Source organism: Chionomys nivalis, chromosome 11 (assembly GCF_950005125.1).
Source record: "Chionomys nivalis chromosome 11, mChiNiv1.1, whole genome shotgun sequence".
Classification (NCBI taxonomy): domain Eukaryota; kingdom Metazoa; phylum Chordata; class Mammalia; order Rodentia; family Cricetidae; genus Chionomys; species Chionomys nivalis.
The window spans coordinates 32,716,963-32,735,699 of record NC_080096.1 but is presented as its reverse complement, the minus strand read 5'-3'; the positions used below and the strand labels follow the sequence as shown (position 1 = coordinate 32,735,699).

Genomic DNA, 18,737 nt, shown 5'->3' with positions numbered 1-18,737 from the left:
GACCCAGGAGTTGAGGGCACATCAGAACTCTGAATGCACTGGCTTTCTGCAAGGCATGGGCTGCTGACTATGCCCAAGTACACACGGCGCATACCCAATCTGTGTTTACTTGTGGCCTGGATACTCAGCTCTCTGGCTGAGTCTGGGTATGGCCAGCAGTGTATCATGGTGGTAGAATACTCGACTAGCATGCAGGTTTCCGGTTTCAGTGTCTCTGGTTCAATCTCTTATGCCTCAAATAAAGAAGACACGTTGACCATTTAGGTAGTGTTTGTATATGTCCAACTCTCATCCTGAAGAACCACACCTTCACCTTCCTCTCTGGTAGGTGTTAAGACGGTGGCAGGCTGGATTTAGTCTCTAGTCTTGGGAAAGGGCTCACCAGTCTTGGGTCTGCAGGGTGACAAGTCATCCAGAAGTATCAAAGGCCTGCTTGCTCCTTGTCAACAGAGAACTGATATGTTGGTACATGGTGTTCCAGAAGTTACTGAGTAGTCTCTGTTTGTCTGCAACCCCCTTCCTGCCCTGTCCACCCGCTGTAGGTAGTGTATGGGTGGGCAGGGACACCAGAGCAGCTGTTGATGCCTCTTCTCTCCTCTCTGAAGGATCTGATGCTGCTGCCGTTGAGGGCTACTTCATCTATTAAACCCAATACACTTGTCGCAGCTGCTAAGCCCCCGTAAGCCGCCGGGCGCCGTGTTTGTGATGGGACTGACAGTGCATGGAGGAGGCTGATTATACACGATTCCATTTCGCGGGCCCAGCAATGTAATTTCACAGGGCGATCAGCGTTTGCATGTAATAGCAGGCTGTGCTGAGGTGTCAGAATATTAAAGGCGCTAATGGCAAAGCTCCCTGTTACACAGGGGGCCACCCGCCGCGCCTACAGCAGGGCTGTGCAGCAGGCCCGTCGCAGATGGCTGGCCACTAAGCTAATGGGGCAGCAGCCAAGGCGGGCAGAGCCACAAGAGGGGAAAGCCAGCCGGGAACAGCTCGGCACCTGCTTCCCTGCGCATGGAAATTACAGCGGCCCAGGGGAAGGGAAATGTGCGTGCCTGCCTGACAGGGTAGGGTGGGTTGGTTCAGTGGGTACAGCATCTTTCAATCCAGCTCCACCTGTCCTCCTGGCTCAGTGTTTGAGTGCCTGTCATGGACAGAACTTAGAAGTCATCTTCCTTTCCTTAGTAGTCATCCTTCCACCTGCTCCACCCTTTGGCTGGGAACCCCAAGAGCTGGGTGCTAACTGCACAGCTGGGCAGGTGGGCCTTGATGACTGATGGGGATGCAGCGACCATTGGTAAACAGCTCGTGTACAAGGGCTTGGAGAGAGCTCTTAAAGCAGATTCTTGTCCCGCACTGATCAACATTAAGAAGCTTCTAGGCCCTTGCCCCTTCCCCACAGGTTGAAGGAAGGGAGCAAGAAGAGGGAGCTTCTCCCCACCCCTGCCATTCCTCTTTGTCTTGACTGCAGTGCTCCCTATAGGCTGTACTCAGACTTTCCTGTAACACTCCTCCGGGAGGCTTTCCTAACCTCCTCCAGCCTCACACAGGTCTCAGCCTCCTGCTCTAATTGATTGCCAGGTGGCATCCTCGACTCTCCAGCCGGAGTTCTTACAACATAGCTTGTATACCTTGCCCTGAGAGGAACTCCCGGAAGAGCTCCGCTAAGGCTGTTTACAGATGCAGTGTCTTTAGGAGGATGGCAGGATGGGCAGTCACTGGAGGGAATGGCTGAGGCACTCCCTCATAGATATTGTCCCCAATTGGGGGGGACTTCAGAAGGGAGCACCAAGGTGCAGAGGGACAGCAGATGTGAGGTCCAGAGTACACGGGGATGGAAACACAGGTTGCATTGATAGAAGAGCCTTTTATGTGTGTTTCCTGTGACTGTGACCGCTAGCTAAAATGACAGAGTTGTTTTGTTTTCTTTTCTTGCCGGGGGTGGGGCAGATTTGAGGTGCTGTGCCTACGCTGCTTCTGTGAGACTGGTGGCCGTGTCAGAAGGTTAAGCTCTGGGGGAGATGTGCAAGTGTTCTCAGCAGGGGCAGCAGGAGGAATCCCAGGCTGAAAGAGAGCAGTTTTAATTAACCGTTTTTAATATCATTTTGGACTTTGGCTGGTATATGAAGGCCCCGCTGGAAGCAGCATTTGTAAAAATTAAATCCCTCTTATTAGGAGCTTGGCAGACCCATGTGCACATGCCACCCCCTCCTCCTGGCCCATACCCCCTGAGGAAGTGCTGGATGAGGCCGTGTCTCAGCAGCAATTGGTTATCATGCCTTATCTAGGACTATGAAACTGTGCATGACACCACAGCCACAGTGCAGACACCAATTCATCTCACCCTTGCTCTGACAAGCTACACTGCCCTTCCTGAAAGGCACCCGTCAGGCGGGACCAGGCTGCACCTTGCCAGCTACTTCTCTCCCGCCTAGGGTTCTGGCTTGCCCTGTTCCAGCCTGGCCCTCCACCCCCCTTTTACACATCCTAGCCTGGGAAGATCTTGGGGAGTCATAATTACAGTAATAATCTAATCATGGTGACGTATGGGGCAAGCATCTAATGTTATCTGAAGTGGTCTTGCCGCTTAGCTGTGATAAGGCTCAGGATGACGTGCAGATAACGTTAACATGCCCTGTCCCTGAGCCACAAGCAGAGTGGAGGGGCCGCCACAGCCCTGCCGCCCGCCGCTTTAAGCCGGGAAGCGGCAGCACCTGCTAATGCAAGTGTTTAATATTTGATGGGCTGGGATAAAGCGGGATCACCTTCGAATTGAATTGAGTGTCAGCCGAGAATCTATTACTGAAATTCGGGTGTGATTTGACAGCAAAGTAGACGATGTTATTCTTCACTAGTTACTGCAATCTTCTCCCCGACATCACTTAAATATTTTTTTCTTTGCTTGAGTAAACACACATTATCCTTCTTTTTTCCCCCTTCCTTCCCTTTTTCCTTTTTCAAGGGGGAAAAAAACCCATCCAGCTCGCCTTCTCCAGACTGATAGAGTAGATTGTTATTTCTTTATTTGTCCTATTAAATGGAATTTCTGATCGTTTAATCCGGCCTTTGTAAGTGATTTTAAAGTACTTGAAAGGCAGCCGCCACTGCTCTCTGGCCCACTGCGCTCCAGCCTCAGCTGGCCATGCTCAGCAGTTCCCCCAGCTGTGCCCACCCACTGACTATGCCCCTTATCTGTCTGTCTGCTTCCTCTTGCTGCCTGCAGCCCCTTGTTGCCCACATCCTGGTTCTGCCAGCATGCTCTTTCCCAAACCCATCCTTGAGTCCCATACTCAGCTTCCGATAGCTGTGACCTGGGAGAAGGTAGACAAGGGTTCGCTGGAGTTGAGCTTTGGCTGGTCCCACTGTGGTCAAGGAAAATGGTTTTGGAAAGAACTAATTTTTAAATTGCATTGACTCCTAGTTCTTGTAGTGTCCGTGGGCTAGGTTCCTAAAGCTGGAAACGAAAGAAACTGGCCCTCTGCCTTCCTAGCCCCTGGGCCCTGGCACAGATACTGTCCACCACCCCCCCCCCCACACACACACACAGAGGCACAGACACATCTTGTTTCTGGCCCTAGGCTGGGTCTTTTCCTCGTGTGAGAGCTGCTGGGCCCAGAAGTAGGTGGATATGGCAGTTCTTATCTAAGCATGGCTAGCAGGCACTTTGGTTCTGTCAGCAGGCCCAGCTCACCCAAGTTGTATCCCCATTGCCACTGTCCCACATGCTGTCACCTTCTGCCATTAGAAGAAGGTCAGCTTGGTGTTTAGTGACTTCTGATCTGAGGCAAAGGGAAAGGGATAGTTAAATGTTTGATTTGATTTCAGGCCTGCTGGCAGAAGCCCAGGACTCTTTTCTTTTCCTTTTTTTTTTTTTTTTTTTTTGGCATGCTAAGAAGGAAGAAATCCCCCTAAACCACATAATGGAGGTCTAATCCACATAACTCAAAGTCACTTTCTTCTGGGCCTCAGTTTCCTCATCTGTGACTTTAGGCCTGTCATGCCAGTGAGGGAAGATGCTGCTGGTCCTGTCCCCAGAGAGGGAAGGCAGATTCTGTCCTGCCACGTGTTCCCCACAGATGGAAGTTGCTGGAGGCCAGATGGTGCGATAGAGGATGGGGGGGAGCAATGGAACTGCTGGGGACCTGAGCAGATCGATGCCCCCAGCACTTCCTTCCCCAACCCCAGGAAAACAATTAAGTACAGATCAATGGGTGGCCGCTTTGAATATGCATAAGTGAGCACTTGACCTTCAACAGAACACACACACACACACACACACACACACACACCACCCTGTGCTTCCCTCACTTGAGTTGCTTGAGTTGACCTGGTGACCTTACTCCCCTTTCATTGAGCTCCCGCACTGCACTCACAGCCTTTCACAGCCTTTCCTGTTCAGAATCAAAAGCATCTTGACCGCAGGCATGGTATTGGCCAGTCCCTGTTTCATCTATCCTGTCTGTGGAACGAGATTTGGAATCACTAATCTCCCGGATTCTACCTGAGAAGACTTTGTGACAGTAATATCAAGGGAGGGAGCCCAACACAGCTGTGTTCTTGATGGGAATCTGTGGAGGGTGTATGGTGAAGGAGATGCTGCCATGAGGGGAGGACCTTAGCTAGCCAGACTTCCAGAGAAGAGCCCTGCAGGGGGCTCCCAGGAAGGATGACAGATGCTGAAGGGGAAAGCCCAGGAGGAAGACTTTGGAGAAGAAAGGGGTTTTTATGGTTGGGGGGGACCCTCAAGTGAAAGGAGCATGGTAAGGGACTCTAATGAGGTGGTGTTAAAAGTCCCTGAGGGGAAGAAGTGGGGACTGGGGGAGACTTGGTGAGTGGGATTTGCTCAGTGGGCCAGGGCCTCTGTTAACAACTCTTGCCTCCTGTCTTCCAGGCTTACAGCTTCGCCATGGGCTGCTGGCCCAAGAATGGACTACTAGACATGAACAAGGGTCTCAGCCTGCAACACATAGGCCGGCCCCACAGCGGCATTGGTCAGTCCCTCCACAACTCCCCCTGGCAGTTCTGTCAGTCCCCTGCCCGCATGCCTCAGTCCCCTGGCAAACAGAGGGTTTCCATGTATCTTTCAGTACTCCACCATTACGGAAGGCTCTCACCGTTGGCTGGGGGGAGGAGGGTAGGGAGGGCAGATGGAGGATATTATGGATTGGGGCAATTGGAAAGGACCTCTCAAAACATTTCAGAGGAGACTGGAATATAGGCTTTGGGTGAGTCACAGGTGGCCTTAGATTCAAAATGCTGTCCCTTGTCCCTATTGCCTGTATCCCTAGTGGGCAGTGTCTTCAGGGATATGGGCATATGTCAGCTTACCCACCCCCCTGTGGAGCTGGAGAAGACTGTTTAATATTGTTTCAAGTCTGTGGCCACTAAACTGGACGATCAATGGGAGTTAAGGAGATGAATTATTTAAACCTCACCAGCTTTTAATTAGTCTAGGTCCTTCTGACCGATGACTTCGTCCACAGGGTATTGACTCCCCCGCAGGAGCAGCAGCCTCTACTGAGCAGTGCCTGGGTTGGGAGGGGCCACTTGGGGTAACAGGTGGGGTAACACTCGGGAATTTCTGCTTGGGAGAAACTGGAATGGCTGCAGTTCCACATAGTTGGCAGCTCTGTGAGCTTGTGTATATCGGTGTGAATATGTGTCTGTGTATGACATCTTGCATGTATATCTGTATGACTGAGTATAAGGTGTCCATCCTTGTATGTGCCTGTCCAACAGTATATCCATGTTTATTTGAGAGCATGTGTGTCTGATCATGGAAACAACTGCCAACCTGTATGTGTATCTGCCGGAAGAAAGTCTCTTTCTGTGTCTCTTATTTTGTGTGTATGTGTGCGGATGCTTCCAAGGAACACAGATGACCAGCTCTAGGCGTTGTTCTAGGGGATGAAGCCAGGGTGATCCAGGGTGGCATTATGACCTTATTAGAACCTTATTACTTTTGGCAAGGTGTCACTGGTAGGGGCTAGCGACATCAGAATTATAGAAGGTCCCAGCCACTTGCTACAAATTTGCTCTTTACCCATTCCACATCTGGCAGTGCCCAGTTGGTGCTGAACATCCTGAGGAGGCAGAGCCTGAAATGCACACTTGACTGCAAGGTGTACAACTGGTGTGGCAGAAACATCTGGATTGCCATCAGGGAGATTTCCCTGTTCTTCTCATTTGCCTAGGCAGCTCCTATATCATCTATACTGTAGTGATTCCTGGGATGCCCTTTATCAGTCCTAGGGAGCAGGGGGAGAAGCCTGGGGCTCTGGGGTACCCTGCCGTAACTGCTGTTCTTTGCTGTGATGAATCTTGAGGGTTCAGCAAGAAATCCACTAGGTAAAAACACTGGAGGTGGGATCCTTGAAGGGTAAATACATTTTCTAGGTAGAAAAATAAAGGAGTAGTACTTAGGCAGAGAAAGTGTGTGTACAAAGAATACCTGAAGACCTGAAAGTGTATTAAGAAGACAAGTTTAGACATCTGCAAGTAATACCCTAAGCCTGGAATAGAAAGTTTAGTTTAATAAACAGCTAGATGCAGAGCCTTGAGTGCTTGGTTAGAAGCTGATTCTCTCCCCCCCTCCCCGAAGTAAGGTTTAGAGGGGATGTTGGAAGATGCAAGAATGATGTGATCAGAGCTCTGATTCAGAATCAGTGCAGCGGTTCGTGCTGCACAGAGCGAGCTAGCTCTTAGTAGTTGCTCAGTAAAATCTTGCAACTGGCTGGATGAGAAGCTGGTGAGTAAATGAATCAGTGGAAGAGGGATGGAACCTGGAGAGGCTCAGGAGATAGGACCATTGAGAAGGCATGCGTTCATTCAAGGAAGGAGGACCAGCAGCAGTGGAGTCTGATGGCTGCTTGGTTAGAACAACAGGACTATGGTAGGCATCTTCCACAGCCTTGACCTAAGTGTCCTGCTTCTGTATGTCTGGAGTAGGGTATATCTGTGAGGGGTATAGCTCCCTCTTGCCAGTCTTTGTTGCCTCTTGAGCCTCTGTGATCCCTCCCTTGTCTGTTCTCCTGGGTTAGGACTCCTGGGGTGGCCTAGTCTTTAAAGAATATTTTTTTCTCTCTCTGGCCCAGTGGGGCAGCTCACAGCTCTGAGTAACAGTGAAGCCAGAAATAGCTCTGGCTTTACTGTGCAAAACCCTGAGACTCAACTGAGGGGCAGGGCTGCCACCTCCTTGGAGGGACCAGTGAGCAGCCCAGGGAAAGGCCTGTGTGAGACCCATCTCAAGGTACATGCTCAGGAAGCTCCCTCTCCATCGCTTTGCCAATGTCAGAAGCTGCCAGGGCACTGGCCCTTCTTGGCATTTAGTCTCTGCAATCTGAATGAAGAGGGCAGCCCTGCCAGCTCCTGGCTAGCTCTGAGGTGTGGGTGAGGGTGTTTAGAAGGAAGGGAGGATAGAGGGCATTAATTGGGCTGGGAGAGGCAGGGAGGGGAGGCGTGGGTTTTGAGCAGTGAGGTTAATGGCCCTCGCACCAAAGAGACAGCTTTAATGAGCTTCAGCTGGCGGTGCCCCGAGTTACTGTGCGTGCTAAAAGGGTCGCGCTGTAAGAGTTTGATGTGGACTGCTTCCCAGCCCTGGGGTCAGGGGTCATCTCCTGTCACTGGCCACTCAGGCTGGTCCTCAGTGACATGGTGCTAATTAACTGTATGAGGAGCTGCCAGGCTGGAGTAGGGAATGGTATGCATGTTGTTGAGTGGGGGGTGAGGCTGCACAAGAATTGTGCAGATCCCACCACCTAGCCATCTCCAGGCTCTGATTGGTTCTTCCACAGTGCCATGGTGATATGACATTGATGATGTGGAGGTGCTCAGTACAAGGAGGCAGATTGGCTGAAGGAGTGGGGTGACAGGGAGATAGACTGTGGATGGGGGGGATGGCCAGTCAAATGTGTATCTTGAGGTGTCTGAAGGGAAGGACTTGGTCTGACATGAGTTTTGAGAGTGGTCTGCTGGTTTGTGTGAGGAACACTGAAGGAGAGTCCACAGGGCAGGGAAGCCAAAAGAAAGGCAAGAAAAGAGAGCCAGGGGAGTACTGAGAATGGGGGCAAGGAACCAGGTGAAACTTCCTTTTAGTCATTAACTGCGTACCTTCTTCTACTGTGTGTCAAGAATTGTGACAGTGAATTGGTATCGATGTCATGGTTCCTGGTACCCACAGATGTTTCAGGTAGAATTTTGAGTTTGGCACTGGAGACAGAAGGAGATGGAAGTTCAAGAATGGCTAAGGTAGGGTCTAGAGATGCTAGAACACTGGGCAGAAAGGCGTTGGAGGTTTGTGAGCAAGACATTTTAGCAGGATCGAGGTGGTTTTGGAAGCCTGATATACAAGCTAGGCCTATAGTGGCAGAGCTGTTAAATGCAGATCTGCTAACTTCTAAGACTGTGTGCCTCTGTCAGGAACCCCAGTTAGCTTGTCTCCAAGACAGGACAGCCTCACAACTGTTGAGTGGTCTGACTTTCTTTCAGAGGGTCAACAAAGTGTTCCTTTTGTTTTACATAAACTAATTTCCACAACAATCATATGAAGGTAAGCATCACTTTCCCTTCTTAGAGATGAAGAAACAGAAGCTCAGTTGAATGACTTGCTTAAGGTCCTACAGCCAGCTGGACTAAGGATCTAGGATTAAATAAATACCCAAGGACACAGCCCAGCTTCTCAATCCCTGCGCCTTTTTAGTATTGAACTTTGTTATTACTTTAACTTAAAACCAAACAAAAAACCTGGGTTCTGGGAATCAAACTCAGATGCTCGTGCTTGAGAGAAAGCACCTCAGCCACTATCTCCTAGCCCAGCCTGGACACTCACTTTTCCTAGTTTTTTTAAAGTCATGTGACCCTTATGGGTCTTCACAAGCTTGGGCAGCAACAGCTGAAGAAAGGAAGGCCGGCACTGCTTCCTGTCAGACCTGTTGAAGCCACTTTGCCCTGAAGCCAGGGTACTGCACCTGCTGACCTCTGACCTCCTTGAGTTCTTACTCTGATTGCAGTTTGCTCTCTCCCTCTTGGTCCAGGGAGTCTCACCCATCTTCCAGGCCCTCATATTAGGAATATGCAGATTATCCTCATATCATTTGTGTAGGCAGTAACTGTGTCCTTTCGGCTAGGGATGCAACTCAGTAGAGTGCTTGTCTAGTATGAACAAGGCCCTGGGTTCAATCTGTAGTGACTCACACCCATGTACATGCATAAACGCATACATACACACAAAGCCTGAGTCCTCCATACTGGGCTCTCTGCAGCAGAACCTGGGTCCCTTCCTTCTTTCCTTTCTGAAATCTGCACAGCAAACATCAGTCAAAGCCGCTGTTGTGACAGCCGCAGACTGCTGCAACAACTCTGGATACCCAGCTGGGTGGTCCTGCCCTGTGATCTTAGCCTCTCTGCTGGGGGGGGGGGATGCTGCTGAGGCTCATGGCACAGGTGGCATGGCCAGAGACCAAATGGACTCTCAGGAGCTTGCTGCCTAGCAGTTTGGCAAGAGCAGAGTTGGCAGGTGGGGGGGATGTCCCTCTGTCGGGAGAAGTACTAGCCTGTGGTCTCCCCCACATGAGTGGGGTGTCTATCAGAGTCCAGTCAGAATGTATTAGCTCTGTGGCATGGATCTCATTAGTGCCCGTGAGAGGTGTCACTGCAGGAGAATCGTAGGCTCAGGGAGATGCTTGTACCAAAAGGAAGAAAGGACAGTGACAGCCTTTTCTCTGCCGCCCAAGCTCACTGGGCCTCTCGCCCTCCTCCTCGTGGGGAGGGGGTGCTGGCTAATGAGCTCCGCTGCAGTATAGCTTTGGCTTCCCCTCCTTGAAGTTTCCCAGGTCTCTGTGAAGACCTCAGGCCCCGGATTAGCACACAGGGACACCAGCCCCTCCTCTTGCCCAGCAGGGAGTTTCTTCTGATCACCCAGCTCTACCACAGGAAAGGAAAGGGGGGGAGGCTAAGATGGGGGAGGGGTGTTGCACCCCTGGGAATGCTCAAATCCCTCTGCATCTCTTAGCAGTGACCATGTCCCCTTTCTACAGAGAACTCTTGCTTAGTAGAGCTGCAGTCTTTGCCTCCCTTTCCACCACGGTATCTGCCCTGACAGTGTTCTTTTTCCTACCCTGAGCCCCTCCCAGGACAGGGAAAATGTAAGGACTGTGGCCTAGGAGTCTGCAGGTAATATGTGGGCCCAGTGCTCACAGCTTTCTGGCTGAGCTAGAGGGATCTAGAGTCAGCAGAAGCCCGGTATCTAGGCTCCAGATGACCTAAGGGTCATGAAATTATTGGTATTAGACCCCTGAAGATTTTGATGTCCCTCTTCTCATCTGTCCTCAAACATGTCTGATTGCTACCACCATTATTACTGTTTTGGTTTTGGCCGCCTTTCCTGCTGGGAGGGCCAGCTTCTGTCCAAAAGGAAACAACTAGAGTTTCTCTCCCCAGACTTTCCCCTGCCCATCTCCTTTCTGCTGTGGCCTTGAGAAAGTGAAGATCCAGAAAGTGGGTGGCCATAAGGGATCATTATCCAGGTGCCAACAGGGTCTACACTTCCTGCTAGATGGTCCCTGGGAGTGAGGGATACTGGCAATTTCCTCCTTGAGCAAGACCCCCGCTGGGGCCCCTAGGGGACATATGTGTGTTGAAACAGGTTCTTGCCATTGATTCAGGCTGTAGTCTTCAATGACAGTCCCAGGTAGAAAAATTGGGTAGCTAGATGGGTGAGTTGATGGGTGAAGGAAGGTTCTAGTATGTGCACATCTGTGTTCTGTGTGGGTGATGGTGCAGTGACAGTACAATCTTTGTTCCCTACCTTCTTAGCCCCAGGCTGGCTTGGCCTCCCCTTGTCTCTCTCTGTATCTCCTGTCAGACCATCGCAGACGTAAATGACAAAGAAATCAGAAAGACAGATCAATGCTGGCCAAATTAGCACTTGCAGATAGACTGTGTGGGGATGTCAGCGCCCTGACCCCTGGTGATCTTGCAGCCTTCACCGCTGATATTATGCAAATTGCATCCATCTGGCAGGACCTGTGCGTGCTTGCTGCTCCTACTCAGAAGAGTAATGGGCTGGGGGTGGGCGGGAATGTTGGCGCAAGAGTCAGTGGAGTGCCTGTGTTTGTGAGAGCATGTGTGTGTGAGTGTGGTGCCCACCAAGCACCAGGCGGTGATTGAGTGATTGACAGGGCAGATAAGGGGCTGCATTGGATTCCTTTGGGCTAGGGGATTAGGAACAGCTACAGATGGGAGATAACTGGACTTCATTGCAGTTTATTTTCCTCCTTATCCCTCTCCCCACCTTCACTCCCTGAAAAACACAATCTCTGTAGTTTGCGTTTTCATCAATATTTGCAAGTCATTACCACTGGTTTAAGGTGAGAGACAATGTCAGGGCCCAGAACGGACAATCCCCTCCCTCTCCAAGTCCTGAATGGGTCCTGCACCCTGAGAATTAATCTTAAGAGCATCTTACATAGTCTCCATCCAGCCCATCGTACTCAGGTGACAATCCCATTCCTCATGACTTGCCTCATCTGACCCCCCAACCACCGACACACACACACCCCGCGCCCCAATAATAAGGCATTCTTTAAGCTGAGGTCCTGCCCCTCACCTTGGAGCTGCTGTGTGTCAAATTCCTGCCCCCACTTTTAGACTACAACTTAGGTTTTCTTGCCCTTGGCATTGGCTGGGTACCCTCAGACAGCTTTCACCCTGCTACAGGAATATTTGTGAGGGAACTGAGTCTCAAAAGATTGTCGCTCCCCTCAGGCTGCCTAATGAGAAAACAAGAAAGCTAGAATTTATAGATCTCACCTAGAAGTTGAGCACCACCCCACCTCAACACTGCATCCATGGCCACAGCTGGATTCACTGAATTAACTATATCATGGGCAGTGGGCAGATGCGTTTCTTCAGATCCCAGTCTGTGCACATAGACTCAGACCTAGTCTCTGACCCCCTGCCAAGCTGATCTCCCCATTCTAGGCTAAGGGGATAAAAGCCAAATAGGTCCTGTCCATGGGGACCGTGTGTGCGATAGTGAGACCAGCACACGAAGGACACACACAGGATAGAATGTACCCAGCAACTGAGCCAGCCGGGAGTCTGTCATAACGTGTGACGCTAGACCCTGTAGCCTAAGCACGGGGCTGAGACGTCTTTGGCCAGCTAGGGTATATCTGTTATAGAGGTCCCTCCAAAATTGGATCCCTGCTGTACCCTCCCACCAGGCAGGGTTGGGAGCTAGGAGTGCTGGGGATATGTCCGAGGACATGTGTGCAAGGGGAACTTGTCCTAATGAGGAGAACATGGCTGCTAGTTAGGCAAGGGGCGGGCAGGAGCTGCAGAGCTGATTGAAGGCAGGGGCAGGGGTCAGACAATTAGGCCCAGATCCGGCTGTTTGATGTGAGTTCTGAGGCCTCAAAGCCTCCCTTCAGCCGGCTCCCTCCACTCCCTCCTCTCCCTCCTCTTTTCTTTCTTCCTCTGCCCAAAGGCAGGAAGGATGGAAACGCTTACACTCACTGTTACTATATTAAACCCTGTGTCAGGCCAGCAGGGCCCCAGGACTCCTGCCCACAGGGGGCACTCTAAGCCCCCAGGAGGCTCCTAGGACCTTAGAGGGAGCATGTGGACAGAGGCCAAGCCTAGACCAGTGGAGCCCTGGAGTAGAGAAACACCAGTTAGGAGGTAGGAGAGTGAATGCGGCTGCCCAGCAGGAAATGGACTCTAGGCTGTTAAGGCCATGTCCTATGCCAGCTTTTGCCCAGCACCGCCTATAGCCACTTAGTTATTTCTGTCCTGTCCTGGGGCTGGGGGTGAGAACGAGGTTCACCTATGCATATACATGGTCATTCACATCTAAGCAGTCGCTCCTAACCCCTCATGGGTAAGATAAAGACACATAGTCTAATAGTACTATCATCCTGGCTACCCAAAAGCAGAGTCTCCTCCACCCCAGTTGTCATAGCCACACATGCCACCACAAGGCTCCATGCTTTAGTCATACCCACAGGGTCTCTCGCACAGAGCCCTAGGAGCCAAATCCCACCCGCAGGATAATTGAGAACAGCAGTTGGGGCGGGGGGGGGGGGGGGAGTAACCAGGCTTTTCTAGTTCCTCACTCCTAGGAAATAACAGAGCTGGTACTGACCACAGAGAAGAAGCCAGATTGTGTGGCCAGTGGAGAAAGGGAGGGTGGGAGCAGAGATAAATGTTAGCTCATTTCTTCCGTAATTAGTTACTCCCTCATCCCCGCGTTGTAATTGTGAACAAGCTGTAATGTTTAATTAGTCTGTAAATGAAACCCCAATTTCATAATGGTCTGGCTGACAGGGCTAAGTGAGCAGGGGAGTGAGCAGAGGAGAGCCAACAGAGGGCGTGGAGTTGGGGGTGGGTGCAGTGGGGTCAACTCTTTTGACCCCAGTCTGTTCTATGTGAGGAGGCTGTATGAGTGAGGCTGCTCTCTGCACACACTTGCCTTCAGTCTCTCCGTGTACTTCTTATTCCTACCAAGGAGTGGACAGCGGAAGGTTCCCTCATAACCTTCTGTTACCTCCCTTCAGTTCTCTACTGCAGTGGTCCTCAACCTGTGGGTCATGACCCCATTGGGGGAGTTGAACAGCCCTTTTACAGGGTCACATATCAAATAGCTTGCTTATCAGATATTTACATTATGATTAATAACAGTAGCAAAACTACAGTTATGAAGTAGCATTGAAAATAATTTTATGGTTGGGGGTCACCAAAACTTGAGGAACTGTTCTAAAGGGCTACAGTATTAGGGAGGCCAAGAATCGCTGCTCTGGTGGGTTGCACAGTCCCAAGCCCAACCTACGAACTTAGATGGGGAAGCTGATTCAGGGTGACCCCAGTCTGTAATCCTAGCAAGGATCATGCTCACCACTAGATTTGACCTCCCTATCCTCCCTAATTCTGCTAAGGAACCTGTGCTTTAGCGCCTGGAACCTCAAGATCTGGTCTTGCACACCCAAGAAAGCCAGGATTGGCTTGGGCCCCTCCCCTTCCAGCCAACTGTCAAGCAGATTCCAGCAGCATTCATACTGCTGACACCTCTGGCCGGTCCTGCTTTGGAGGTGTCATCACTGCAGCCTGTGGTGAGCTGGAGATGCCGCAGGGGGGAGCCCCAGGCACCACTGCTGCCTTATTGGTGTCTCTCCCCGTCTCCCCCACAACATCCTCACCACTGCATGTGCCCCAGCCCTGCCTGCCACGGCCATAAATCTCAATTTACGAGGGCAGCTCTGGTGGGGGAGGGAGGCAGCTCTGCTAATGACGGTTCCTCAGCTGGATTTTTCATGTTGCACAGTCATAAATTTTTAAGAACAGCATGGGCAGCACGTTAGCAAGTTATCGAAGCTGCCTCCAAGCTGGCTGCCCAGCTCTGAGAGAGCAGAGATAGGCCAAGCAGAGCAAAGGAGACATTTGTGGTTGGGGTGCAGGGAGCCAGGGACTGAGTCTGAAGGTTGCAAAGGAGGCTGGCCAAGCCACCAGGCTAAGTTTAGTATGGGCCCTCAAACAGGTCAGGGTAAGCCGGAGCAGTGAGATCCAAGGAGCTCCAGGGTGGGATCAGGAGTGTGGGTACACAGACCATGCATGGCATTCGGAGCTGCTGATGGATGCCTCTGCTCCAAGACTTGACACTATGATGTACGGGGAGCCTGGAGACATATGGATTTTCCAAGTGGCCACTTTGAATAGAATTACAAACCCTGAGCATGTGCACAGTGAGTCCCATGCATTCACAGAGCTGTGTTTGCTTCATAAGCCAGTGGCTTTTAGCATTGTTCTCAGGAGGTAGGGCCCTTGATCATCAAGAGAGATCCCTAGGGAAATATCCACAGAGACAGTGTTTGTCGTATGTTGAAGAGGCCAAACCCATTCAGGTTGAGGCTTGTCTTTTCCAGTTTGAGTGGTCCTGGGCAAGTCTTTTTTGCCATCAGAACTTTTGTTTGTTCCTCCTTGGGGTTGATAATGACACCCTGCTCTCAGGCTTACTGAGACTGCAGTGAATCCATGAAGTGTGCTAGCCCCTTTACTTAGTCAGATTTCTATGAAGACTTCTGGGGAAGTGTCTGGCGAAAGGCCCTTGCTGGAGATGGCTGGCCTTTCTCTTTGTTCAGTTCCATTAGAAAACATTTGCCAGTGTCTTCTGGGTCCACAGCACACTGAGCCTCTGAGACAATAGTAATTCTCTCTGGGAGGTAAAGTAAGCACTTTTGGCTGAGTCTCCAGTGTTCCAATCTGTGTCTGGGACCTTCTTAGGGTTAAGGGGCCACGTGCAGCCCATCAGTGGGGACTCCCCAGCCGTCAAGGAGCTGATAGATGCACATAAGCTACTTCCCAAGGACCAGGCCAAGTGCACCTGTATTCCCTGATGTGCACACATTTGGAGTTTAGTGATTCCCATGGCTTCCAGGTTGCACAAGCAGCAGCCAACAGAACATCAAACCTTTGGAGGAATGGGTCTTGTACCACAGACAGCTTTCAGAGGCCACAAGCACTAAGTCAGGAATCAAGCCGCTGAAATCGGCCCAGGTACTGTGAACATGTGTTGACATCAGGATATTGGTAGTGAACATCCTGTTTGGGATTACTCTGGTGATCCAGCAGGATACAGGCTGGTGTGTGCCAGAAGGGCATCCACACTAAGCTCTGCTGCCCGAAGAGGCTGTGGACCTTTCTCACCTCCACACTCCAGACCCTCTCCTGCACCCGTCTACTTCACCTCAGTGATCTTTCTAACCCCAGCTCTACATCCCAGCCCCTTGGCCTCATTGACTTTCGGCCATTCTTCAATGCTCAGTTTGGATTTACTTTCTCAAGGGAAGCCTTCCTTAACTCCTAGCCTCGGCCAGAGGCCCTTCTCCCCCATGTACTTTTCCACAGCACCCTACACTCCCTATCCACAGCATCTAATCACCATTATAATTAAGAGTCACTGGCTCAGAAGTTGTTTGATGCCTCCCTCTCCCACTAGACCGTAAGTTCCCTGAGGGCAAGAACTTGTGTTTTTTCATCTTGTATCCCCAAAGCATAGCACAGTGCCTGACAAGGGCATGCGGATAATAAATAAAATGTGCTGTTTTGAATTGAGTTAAATGGAGTTGAGATGGCCCTGGCCCACCCCTGGGTGCTAGCACAAGCAGAGGTGGCTAGGGGAGTGCCTGGAGCTGAGGTGATTCCCATTAGTCCTCATGATTAATTCACAGCCATACTGTGATGGAGTGGGCTTGTCCCCAGTCAGCGCCTCCGCTGGGGCCCACCTGTTAGCCACAAACAAACAAAGGGGATAAATAATGCATTGGGAGTCGAGCCAGGCAAGGCAGCGTATTGAAATTAATAAGGATTAGCTGAGCAGCTTGAGGATAAAATATTTACCAGGTGGGACTGGGCTTAGGGAGGCCATCCCCTCTCCTCAGTGTCCCTAGGCACAGCTAAGCTGCTCTCCAGGGCATTGTTGCTTAGGACTCGGGACCCCCAGCACCACCACTCCCACTCTGCTGATGAGGTCCTTCCAGGTCGTCTCCTGGCATAGTCTTGGGAAAACCATGATACTAGGAAGGAACAGAGGCAGGGAAGTGGCAGACACCTCCAGCACATTAGAAACTGGCCAGCAGGACAATGGCTGATACTCAGAACCTTGGTACGTAGAGGCTTTGAATGGTAGATGCGAGGCAGAGACGTTCATCTGTGCTTGCAGGCTTATGCCTTCCCTGCTTCCTTTTCCAGTCCGTCCTTCAGCTCTACCCATCTTGTTGAGGGGCCTCTGGAAGTAACCCCTTAAATGGTGTATTATCTAGCAGGAGGTGACAGAAGCAGTCCTAAGGGATCCATCCAGGTATTGTAGGAACACAAAGAAAAGGCCCTTACATAGACGTCAGGGAAATGAGCAGGGCTGAGTCCCAGGGAATGAGAAGTGTGCCAGAGAAGCTGATTTCTAGATGAAGCAGAGCTTGTGAAAGGGGCTATACCACACAAGAAAGAGATGAGGTAAATAGGACCAGACCCCCAAAACTTTGTAAAGGGTTTCGATGCTCTCTCTCCTAGGAACAGCAGGGGGAGACAATACCCATCTGAGGAAGTGGTAGTTGTTTTCAAGGTTTCAGATAGTCCATCCCTTGAATTTATGACTTCCCAAATGCTGGGGTTACAGCTACACACCAGCATGCCTGACCTTCATTCTTGTTTTGTTTTGTTTTGTTTGGGATGAATTGGTTGAGACAGTTCACTCTAGAGAACCATGGCTGCCCTAGAACTTGCTCTGTAGACCAGGTTGGCCTTGAACTCACAGAGATCCAGGCGCCTCTGCCTCCCAAGTACTAGGATTAAAGGTGTGTGTGCCGGCACACCTGACTCTGACCTTCATTTCTAATTATTTTCGGTTGTTTGGTTAGTTGGTTGGTTGGTTGTTTTTTAGAGATACGATCTCACTAAGTAGCCTGGCTGGCCTGGACTCTCTATGCAACCAAAGAAGTTTTTAATTCTGATCTTTCTCCACCTCATGTGTATTGGGATTTTAGATGCACGCCACCATAACTGATTCATTCCGTGCTGTAGATTGAACCCAGATCCTCATGTATGGTAGGCAAACACTACTGCACTACATCCCCAGGTTCCTTGCAGGCAAGCATCTGTATTTCACTTACCTAACTGTTAGCACCTTTAACCATAGTACAGCTGTCAGCATTAGCAATAGCACTGGCCCTGTACTGTTAACTAAAGCCCTGTTTTAGTTTGACCATGGTCTCCATTATTTCCCTATTCTGCTGAAGGGGTTGAAGATAGAGTAGAGCTACTAGAGTCATGGCTTAAAAATACACCATTGTAGAAAGAATGACAGCAGTGTTGCTTTTACCTCAGTGAAAGATGGTAGTGAGAATGTAGACCTAGAGACTATTGGAAAATGGACAACTCAAGCCCCAAGGGTGGATAGAGTAGATAATTCTGCTTAAGGAGAGAGAAAGAGAAGAGGATCAGTGACAACTTACAGCAGCACATCTGAGGAGTGTTTGGAAGAACAAGTGCTCACAGGAGCCAGTAGGATGACATAGAAAGAAGAGGTAATGTCACCAAAGTCACAGCCAGAGACTGAGTGTGAGTCAAACATAAGTGTTGTGGGGGCTGCGGGCTGTGTTCCTGCCGCCCCAGCTCCTGGTCGCCTGGCTAGCTTATGCCCCAAAATAACGACACACAAACTGTATTCTTTTAAACACTGCTTGGCCCATTAGCTCTAGCCCTTACTGGCTAATTCTCATATCCCGATCAACCCATCTCTAATAATCTGTGTAGCATCAGTCTTACCAGGAAAGATTCAGCATGTCTGACCTGGCGGCTTGCTTCATGGCGTCTGGCTCTGAGAGGAGCTGCCCTGCATCTGAGCTCACTTCCTCTTCCTCCCAGCATTCTGTTCTGTTTACTCCACCCACCTAAAGGCTGGCCAATCAAATGGGCCAAGGCAGTTTCTTTATTAGCCAATGACCTTCCTCCATCACATAAGGAGCTGGAGAGATGGCTCAGCACGTAAAGAAGACCTAGATTCAATTCCTAGAACCCATGTGACAGTGCACACCCACCTGTAACTGCAGGTTCAGGGGATCCAATGCCCTCTTCTGGCTTCTGCGGGCAGCAGGCACATGAGTGGTACATAGACATATAGACGAAAACACATAAAAATAATAAAATAAAAATTTAACTCATTAAGAAACCCCATCCCTGCTACCCTG

The 18,737-nt window shown here is 50.5% G+C and overlaps 1 protein-coding gene across 6 annotated transcripts in view; it reads left to right on the top strand.

Annotated features, from left to right (window-relative positions):
• Nucleotides 1–18,737, top strand: part of Eri3 (ERI1 exoribonuclease family member 3) — a 135,554-nt gene that overhangs the window by 103,070 nt on the left and 13,747 nt on the right. For 5 of the 6 annotated variants that reach the window (XM_057783687.1, XM_057783686.1, XM_057783689.1 and 2 more), the window contains one exon: nucleotides 4,892–4,991. The exons of the other annotated variant lie outside the window; for it this stretch is intronic. In XM_057783687.1, coding sequence (XP_057639670.1) covers nucleotides 4,892–4,991 — 100 coding nt within the window. The remainder of the gene's footprint in view (nucleotides 1–4,891; nucleotides 4,992–18,737) is intronic. 6 annotated transcript variants of the gene reach the window in all.